The following is a 10,470-nucleotide window of genomic DNA, read 5'->3' on the forward strand; positions in this document are numbered from 1 at the left end:
CTCACTCACTCACTCACTCACTCACTCACTCACTCACTCACTCACTCCTCTTTTATCTAACATTCATCTTTTTGGTCTGTGGGAGGAAACTGACGCACCAAGATAAAATACCATGAATGCAGAAGAACATGCCACAGGAAGGCCAGACGGTGATCCTGTGAGCTCCTTGCTGTGAGGCAACAGCTTTAGCCACTGTGCCACCCTGGATTAATACATTGATTACAATACAAGTTGCATCACATCATAAACAGAATGCATGCGACCTGTTACAAATAAAGATGCAACTGTTATGGCAAAAAAACAACGCAGACGTTTCTGTTTTTAGTCTTTTACATCACTTTATAATGTTGCTGTTTTTGTTTTGATCATTTATTCTATTTAATTTTCATTTTATATGCTTTTATATGATTGTCTATTGTTGTCTGTACCTCATCTGTGTCCTTTGTTTAAATCAGGTCTCTCTTGTAAATGAGTCCTTGAGGCTCAATGAGACTAACCTGTATAAATAAACGTAGAATTTGTTCCTGGTGTGCATATTACACTTGCTGTAAATTATTTTATGAAACAGCTGGGATTTTGTTAAAGTTTAGATGAGGAAAAAAATAATTTAACCAATTAGTATTGAGCCATAAAACACATGTAGGTGTATTACTAGCTCAAATGGATCAATTCTTCATTCATCACTCTCTGCATCTTTGTTTCCTAGCGTTAAAGAAGTAACGTATATCCTGATCAGTGTAAAAAGATAGACCGAGGTTGCTTAGCTTTTCTTGAGATATTTCTCAAAAGTCTGTCTTAAAACATAGGATCTTAGCAGACAGCAAACAATTAGACAAAAAAAAAAGTAAATAAATAAATAAAATTATCACTCAAAAAGGAAGCTGCTTCAGTTTTCCAACTGATCTGAGCACTCGTTTCCCCCACGTGTGCCAAGTGAAGTTTTAAACTGAATGTGAAGTCTCAAATGAAATGTGATGTGTTTGATGTGTCACAAAGTAAAAAATTGGTGTGCCAATCAGAGCATGTGAGACAAGTTAAAAAGTGTTTTGCTTTTCTTAAAAGCTCCACCAGAAATAGAATATTTATCTATTCATATACACTCTTGTCAGGGCAGAATTGTAACATCTATATCTGTTAATGAATGATTGATATGACACTTTAATTAATCTGATATTGATATAACGCTGTAATCATTCACATGCATATGTGGTCTATCCTCACAGCTGAGTGAGATGAATGGAAACCTTCTGCATTCATGAGAGATTTTAGTTTATCACAAATGCTGAGTTGTCTGCAGAATGGTTCTAACTTTATTTTTGTGATCAATAAATTCTAACAAAGGGTTTGAAGTTTCCTTACACTGAATTATTGTTTCTTGTTGAATGGCTATCTATGTAGAAGTTCATATAGGTCATTATATTCCTGGATATTTTTTTTTTTTTTTTTTTTTTTTTTTACTCATTAATTTCTGGGGTGGCACAGTGACACAGTTGATAGGGCTGCTGCCTTTCAGCAAGAAGGATATTGGATCAAACCCCAGCCAGGCCTCTCCGTGCATGTGTGGGTTTCCTCTGGGTACTCCAGTTTCCTCCCTCAGACCAAAAACATGCATGTTAGTCTGATTGGTAACTCTAAATTGTCCTTAGGTGTGAGTGAGAGAGAGAATGGTTGTTTGTCTCTAGTTGTTCCTGTGATGGACTGAGACCTGTCCAGGGTGTCCCCCACTTCTTGCACATTAATGGCTGGATATATTGGGCACCAGTGACCCATAAAGGAAGAAGCATTGACAGATGGATGGACAGATGGAATAATTTTCTTTAATATCAGTGCTTTAAGATTTAACTATAAACGCACACAAATTCATAAGAACCATAAGCCATATTATTTTAATTTGAGCAGCAAGACTTAAACTGCTTGGACAGTGTTGCTTCAGCAACGTAAGTCATTACCTGCTGCAAACATTTTATTTTTACAAACCGGATTCCAAAAAAGTTGGGACACTAAACAAATTGTGAATAAAAACTGAATGCAATGATGTGGAGATGGCAAATGTCAATATTTTATTCATAATATAACATAGATGACAGATCAAAAGTTTAATCTAAGTAAATGTAACATTTTAAAGGATAAATATGTTGATTCAAAATTTCACAGTGTCAACAAATCCCAAAAAAGTTGGGACAAGTAGCAATAAGTGGCTGGAAAAAGGAAATTGAGCATATAATGAACAGCTGGAAGACCATCCATCCATTATCTTTTCCGTTTATTCCATTTTGGGTCACGGGGGTCGCCGGTGCCCATGTCCAGCAATCACTGTGCGTGGAGCGGGGTACACCCTGGATGGGTCGCAAGTCCATCACATGGCCACATAGAGACAAACGAGACAAAAAAACATTCACTTTCTCATGCACACCTAGGGACAATTTAGAGTTACCAGTCAGCCTAACATGCATGTTTTTGGTCTGTGGGAGGAAACCGGAGCACCCGGAGAAAACCCACGCATGCACGAAGAGAACATGCAAACTCCACCCAGAAAGGCCCCTGGACCGGGGTTTGAACCAAGGACCTGCTCACTCAGAGGCAGCAGCTCTACCAGTTGTGCCACCGTGCTGCCTGCTGGTAGACAAATTAACACTAATTAGGTCAATTGACAACATGATTGGGTATTAAAAGAGCTTCTCAGAGTGTCAGTGTCTCTCAGAAGCCAAGATGGTAAGAGGATCACCAATTCCACCATTGTTGTGCAGAAAGATAGTGCAACAATACCAGAATGGTGTTACCCAGTGTAAAATAGCAAAGACTTTTAAGTTGTCATCATCAACCGTGCATAACATCATCAAAAGATTCAGAGAATTTGGAACAATCGCTGTGCGTAAGGGTCAAGGCCGTAAAACTCTACTGGATGCTCGTGATCTCCGGGCCCTTAAATGTCACTGCACCTCAAACAGGAATGCCACTGTCAAGGAAATAACAGAATGGACTCAGGAATACTTCCAGAAAGCATTGTCAGTGAACACAACCCACCGTGCCATCTGCCGTTGCCAGCTGAAACTCTACAGTGCAAAGAGGAAGCCATTTCTAAGCAAGCTCCACAACCTCAGACGTTTGCACTGGGCCAGGGGTCATTTAAAATGGAGTGTGGCAAAATGGAAGACTGTTCTGTGGTCAGATGAGTCACGATTTGAAGTTCATTATGGAACACTGGGACGCCATGTCATCCGGACCAGAGAGGACAAGGATAGCCCAAGTTGTTATCAACGCTCCGTTCAGAAGCCTGCATCACTGATATGGGGTTGCATGAGCGCTTGTGGCATGGGCAGCTTGCATGTCTGGAAAGGCACCATTAATGCAGAGAACTATGGTCAGGTTCTAGAACAACATATGCTCCCATATAGACGTCATCTCTTTCAGGGAAGACCCTGCATTTTTCAACACGATAATGCCAGACCACATCCTGCAGCAATCACAACATCATGGCTACGTAGGAGAAGGACCCGGGTACTGAAATGGCCAGCCTGCAGTCCAGATCTTTCACCTATAGAGAACATTTGGCGCATCAAAAAGAGGAAGGTGCAACAAAGAAGGCCCAAGATGATTTAACAGTTAAAGGCCTGTATTAGACGTGAATGGGAGAGCATTCCTATTTCTAAACTTGAGAAACTGGTCTCCTCTGTCCCCAGACGTCTGTTGAGTGTTGTAAGAAGAAGGGGGGATGCCACACATTGGTAAAAATGGACTTGTCCCAACTTTTTTGGGATTTGTTGACGCCATGAAATTTGGAAACAACAGATTTTTCCCTTAAAATGATAAATTCTCTCAGTTTAAAATTTTGGTCTGTGATTTGTGTTCTACTCTGAATAAAATATTAGATGTTGGCACCTCCACATCATTGCATTCAGTTCTTATTCACAATTTGTTTAGTGTCCCAACTTTTTTGGAATCCGGTTTGTACAACTTAAAACATATGTATGGCATGTGTGTGTGTGCGTGTGTGTGGCCTTGCAGGCACTGAACATAATTACTTTATTTCTCTCCCACATGAATTGTCTCTGTTGCACTTAAAATGCCAATCAACTTTTTTTTTTTTTTTGTTCTTACTCATCCTTGCAACACCGTGGAGAAAATGTACAGAAAATCTCTTTTGTTATATATGGTGAGTCCACAATGGAACAAAAACTCATGCGTCAGTGATGTTAAAGTTTAGTCATGATAATAAATGGGCCTTTATTATATAATAAGATAAATAAAGCAGGTAAATGATGTTCATTATTTGGCTTGGACATTAGATTTCATTCATGTAGCTTAGGTTATTGTAATGCTTTGTATAATCTAAGTCATTGATTGATTAAAGAATAACACTGAAATCCTTTTTCTTGAGTCTCAAAAGCATTTTACTGTCCATCAGCAAGACTAGTGTCCTTCATTATCACCTATCAAACACCTACGAAGCAGCCTTGACATCCATCCCAGGTGGCTTTACAACTTTTCACTTTTCTTAAACACTTGACTGAAAACATCTTGGACAGGCTGACAAACCATTCAAAGAGATAATAAAACATGGCTAAAAGAATAGTCTTGTGGGTCAATGACAATATGTGACTAAGTAGCTCAACGTTTGAAGACCCTAACCCTGAACTATCTCCCAGTTAGTCACAGCCTTTTGAATGACAGATGAAACACAATAATCAGCCAAGAAAATAAGCCCATCTGCCTTTTTTAAGCTCTTAGGAGCCTAAAGATACAGCTTGACTGGAAGAAAAAGAAATGCTCTTTGATAATTTAGAGAGGAGGAGGTCAGAAGTAAGAGATGTAGGCTCAAAGGGAGAAGAGAGACTGAGAGCTCCCAGGAGTTAGATGGTAAGAAATGTAGACAGCTGTGCCTCAGGCAGTAAAAGACAATGCATGAGTTTATTAAATAAATTTAAAAGCATTTCCCTTCAACAGGAGGAGAAGTAATAAATTGTGGCAGAGAAAGTGGGAGTGAGTGTGTAATTGTTTGTATTTGCATTTACTTTTGTGAATGTCTTTAAGAAACGATGGGAGGGAATGAAATGTAACATAAATACATCAACCTAACAAGTGCATAAATACCAAACATATATCCTCAGACACACACATTTACACATAACGAGAATTTAAAGGCTGTTTAAAGCCCTTATCAACTAAGCTGTTAAAAACTTGAACATATTATTTATTTAAAGTGGAGAACACACATGTGGAAACAGCTTCTCACTACAGAGGAAACCTATTTAACAGTCAATGTCCTACACAGTTAAGGAATTATATTGTTAATGTAGCATGGGTTAATTACAAAGTTTGACACAGCTGAGTATAACAAAAGTGCATTATTTCAAACTATTTTTTGTTTGTTGTTATTATTATTGGGTTTTGCAGCTTCAGCCCTTTCAAGTGTAAAATTGATTGTTTTGGATGGATGATGCTGCATTAAAACTATTTTTGTGTTAAAACGTTAGAATACTTTTAAATAGTTCCTCTGACAAAGACTGACATCAGAGTGTCAGGCTCTGAGGTGTTGAACCCAGGTACAGACATGAGCAACTCGAGGGTGAAATTTTTATATATATATTTAAATAGCCACAAACAAAAAGCTGACGTGGCAGCAAACTTAACAAAAATAGTGAACTGGTGGAGACACGGGGGTACAGAGTCTACGGACGAGGGACTAACAAAATGAGACATTGTTTAAAGACCAAACTAACGGAGGTAATGACAAACCTGGGAAGGATGATCAGGAGCAGGTGAGAGTGGGAGGAGCAGGAGCTGGAAACAAGAGGAGAGAAACACTGAGGAAGCTGGAAACAGGAGAAACAGACTCAGAGAACTAAAGAAATAAATCACAAGTACACCACAGAACACAAGGATTCTGACAGAGCATAAATACTTGGGTGTCCAGGGCAGTAACATTACCTTTTTTATTAATAGTTTCAGATTGCAAAAGAAAGAACAACACAAAAATCCTCCTACTGCTTCTTTTTCTGCAATAGCATGTAGGTAAAGAGGATTATTTTCTTGTCCATCTGCCTCCAGAGCTTTAAAACATTTTTGTTTCAGCGCCTAGAATGGATCAAATCAAATGCATTTCCAAAGCGCACATTTAATGTCAGTGACACTTTTATTTGTAAAGCTCTTAAAAAAACACAAGGTGGGTGTGTTTTACCGTTCGGTAAAACAAATGTAGTTAGACAATGATACAAATAAATAAATGTAAGAAATAATAAAAAAACAACCAAAGTTCATGCTCAATAATCCAGGTAAAAATCCAACAATGTTCAGTCAGGTCATCTGGACAGTTTATTTTTATTTTTGAGACATTTTGTCCTTCATCCAAAGGACTTCTTCAATCTGAGGAGCCACCAAACAAACTGAGTCCCACACGCAGAACACTCCCATCTATCCATCCATTTTCTTTACCCGCTTATTCCATTTTGGGTCACGGGGGTCGCCGGTGCCCATGTCCAGCAATCACTGTGCGAGAGGCGAGATACACCCTGGACAGGTCTCCAGTCCATCACAGGGACACATAGAGACAAACGAGACAAACAACCATTCACTCTCTCACTCACACCTAGGGACAATTTTGAGTTACCAGTCAGTCTAACATGCATGTTTTTGGTCTGTGAGAGGAAACCAGGAGTATCCAGAGAAAACCTATGCATGCATGGAGAGTACATGCAAACTCCAAAGGCTCCCGGAGCGGGATTTGAACCGGCAACCTTCTTGCTGAGAGGCAGCAGCTCTACCAGTTGTGCCACCGTGCTGCCCAAGGACGAAACAGTTCAGCAAAAGAAAAAAGAAAAAAAGAAAAAAATTTGAAACCGTCCAGATGACCTGACTGGACATTGTTGAATAAAAGAACAAGTAAAGCTAAAATACAATACAGAAACACACCATAAAACCATCAGCTCAACTGGATCTTAAATCCTGCTGGAATAAAATGCCAAAAAATAAAAAAAAATGGGTTTTGAGCATGGCAGCACGGTGGCGCAACTGGTAGAGCTGCTGCCTCTCAGTGAGCAGGTCCTTGGTTCAAACCCCGGTCCAGGGGCCTTTCTGGGTGGAGTTTGCATGTTCTCTCCGTGCATGCGTGGGTTTTCTCCGGATACTCCGGTTTCCTCCCACAGTCCAAAAACATGCATGTTAGGCTGATTGGTAACTCTAAATTGTCCCTAGGTGTGAGTGAGAGAGTGAATGGTTGTTTGTCTCGTTTGTCTCTATGTGTCCCTGTGATGGACTTGCGACCTGTCCAGGGTGTACCCCGCCCCTCGCACAGTGATTGCTGGACATGGGCACCAGCGACCCCCGTGACCCAAAATGGAATAAGCGGGTAAAGATAATGGATGGATGGATGGATGGATGGTTTTGAGCATATATTTAAAAGTCTTGACCGTCTCAGCGATCTGTATGTAAAGAGATAAACTATTCCACAGATGTGGAGCAGCAACTGCAAAAGACTTTCTGCAACCTGTTTTGGCTTTTTAGTGGTTGTTAAAGCACTCGCTAGTAAGAGTAGCAGACATAATTATTGTTGCATAATTTAAACAGTTAATTAACAGAAGTGAACACATTGTTAATTGTACTTGTGGCTCTCATGCATGACAATAGAAAGCAGAGAATTAAAACTCTTGAGTATTCGGAGTCTGAACGTCAGTGGCAGCCAAAGTACCAATGTTAATGTTTGTTGCTGTTTGTGCCACATTTTGAAATAGGACATATTTTACCCATTAACAAAATCATTCTGCTTTTTAACTTCACTTCAGCCAAAGGAAATGCTAGCTGGACTGAGACGCATATGTTTAAAAGTCAAGCCTTTAACACTAGTTATAGTGAACTTTGCAACAGGAGCCGATGAAAAGAGGCAGCCGCTGTCATTATGACCGGAGTCGTGTGTCAAACCGAGGCGTGAGCATCTTTGAACACATACATGCACAAAGCAAGCTAGATGTGTGTCTGTCACTCCTTAAAATATGTTATTAGTGTTTGTGAGGAGGGCATTTATGATGTGAGTTTACAGCAAATCACCTTGAACATCATGACATCATCATATCATGACAACTGCAAATTTCAGATGCTAGGATGTTTTATTGTACCATTAAATGACTAGTATCATTCTCTGCCATGAAAGGCAAGCAAACATGTTATCACATGTGTGCTAGTTTGTTTCTTTAGCAAAATATCTCAACCAATTAATAGGTTTTAATTAAACTCTCAGAAACATTATTACTATTTTAACTAAAAAACTTAAGGACACATAACCTGTTCAGGCCAAAGACGATTTATGCTGTTTCTGTTTCTGAAGTGTGCTGACAATTTAATCAGTTAATATACAACAATAATAAAATAATAGTTGTGTACATTTTAAGTTCATGCTTGGTTTTCTTAGCTTATTTTTTTAAACAAATGACTGCTTTATCTGCTTCAGTGAATGAGACATCCCTTATTCCACCTTTACCGGATGACAGCAGCTCCTGCTGCGTTCATGCTGTGACTGGTAGCTTCAATACTAAGGATGTTTGTTTTAATCACAACTCAGCACACTTGGGTAAAAGATTAGTTATTAACAGATTTGTTAATAGATGCAGTGGTGCTAACATGGGGATACTGTTTTCTGTAGGTGAACTGGGATTGAGGGGATAGAGCTAAGCAAATGATCATTTTGAGTTCATCAAGTGACTGATGGTATACTATGGAGCTCATTATTTTATATCACATACATACACCAATCTATATCATCAATTCAATTCAGTTTGTTTATATAGCACCAAATTACAACAGAAGTCATATCAGGGCACTGCACAGAAACATTCACATACATTTGAAGTCAACATTATTTATCTAAGGAGCCAACAGATTGCTTTGAGTTTTCACTTCATTGCAGTCTCTCATCCTAAGCAAGCGTGAAGGCAACAGTGGGAAGAAAAACCTCCCTCTTGAGGAAAAAACCTCCAGCAGAACCAGACTTGGTACAAGTGGCCATCTGCTTTGACCAGCTGGGTTTGAGAGGAACAGGAACAAAAAAAACCAACACACAGTGACAGGTCCATAATGGAGGCCATCGTGTTTTCTCTAGGAGGAAAGACAAAAACACAGAAATCACATGTTAAGAAATAATAATTACAAATACAAACTATTCATTTGTATGTATTTGTAATTGTTCTTTTGATGAAATGAAGTCAATTTGTTCCCCACTAGTCTAAGGTTAGAGCAGCATAGGATAAGGAATGTCAGGAAACCAGGCCGACTAACTATAGGATTTATCAAAAAGGAATGTCTTGAGCCGAGTCTTAAAACTGGACAATGTGTCAGCCTCATAGTCACAGACAGAAACTGGAAGTTGGTTCCTCAAGAGAGGAGCCTGATAACTGAAAGATCTTCCTCCCATTCTGATTTTGGAAACTCTAGGAACTGCAAGTAAACCTGCAGTCTGAGAGCAAAGTGCTCTGTTGGGAAAATATGGAGCAAGAAGATTTTTAATATAAGACGGAGCTATGTTGTTGAGGGCTTTGTAGGTTAGAAGTAAGATTTTGAATTATACTCTGAATTTGATAGGGAGCCAATGGAGAGAAGCTAAAACTGGAGAGATATGATCTCTCCTACCAATCAGAGGTCCTCTTTTCTTGAATGTCAGTTTTTTGATTCTGCAGTGTCTGAGACACTGAGGTAAAACCTTTCTATTCAGAAGAAAAAAAAAAAAAAATCAAAATGAAGTCCTGGATTCCTGTAATCTGTACAGAACATGGGATTTTGGAGGCAAAACACTGTTTTATTTTGTGTTTGTAGAAATGAATGTCTGCATTAATATGTATTTTTGTTCCACCCTCCTTTCCATACTTTTGTTCTACAGGCTGCATGAGGGATGTTCGCCTCAATGGTCGTTACATGCCACTGGACAGCCAGCCACGGGATGGGGTTTCCCAGGTCAGCGTGCAGGGACTCTCCAAAGGTTGCTCCTCTGACTCCTGCAGAAAGAACCAATGTAGCCCCCCCTTCACCTGCGTTGACCTGTGGAGAGTGCATGAATGCAGGTACGCACAGACGTGTGCACACAGATGTAGCTGCTCTACCAAACACACTCACACTTTAAGACTTTACACCTCGTGTGTTGTTTTCAGTCAAAGACATAAAGGCTGACCTTTAAACAACTTGTCGCCTTTAAAGCAACTTTTTTGTGTAGTTGGATTTTTGTTTTTGTTTTTTTTTGTTTTGTTTTGAGGTTTAGAAATGTGTTTTAAAATTACCTGTTCAAAGCCCTCATCAGAATGAGGTAAAACTGCAAAATAAAACCACTTTTTTTCATGTTTTATTCAATATAATTAAGTTTAATGATTTTTCAAACGCTGTTTATTACAAAAACATTTTTGTTCCAACTAGAATATTTAAGTTACCCTGCAGGAAAATATGATAGCCATGTAAAAACTTTGAAGTCAACAAAGATACTGAAAAAAAATAAAA

General features: G+C 39.1%; 1 protein-coding gene across 1 annotated transcript in view; it reads left to right on the forward strand.

The window, feature by feature from the left end:
- The window catches only part of si:ch211-186j3.6 (neural-cadherin), a 467,709-nt gene that overhangs the window by 399,265 nt on the left and 57,974 nt on the right, over window positions 1-10,470 (forward strand). Inside the window, exon 29 of the mRNA XM_037694242.1 lies at window positions 9,863-10,043. Within this exon, the coding sequence (XP_037550170.1) occupies window positions 9,863-10,043 (181 nt within the window). The remainder of the gene's footprint in view (window positions 1-9,862; window positions 10,044-10,470) is intronic.

This window comes from Nematolebias whitei, chromosome 2 (genome assembly GCF_014905685.2).
Source record: "Nematolebias whitei isolate Nwh7 chromosome 2, NemWhi1, whole genome shotgun sequence".
In the NCBI taxonomy this organism is placed as follows: Eukaryota; Metazoa; Chordata; class Actinopteri; order Cyprinodontiformes; family Rivulidae; genus Nematolebias; species Nematolebias whitei.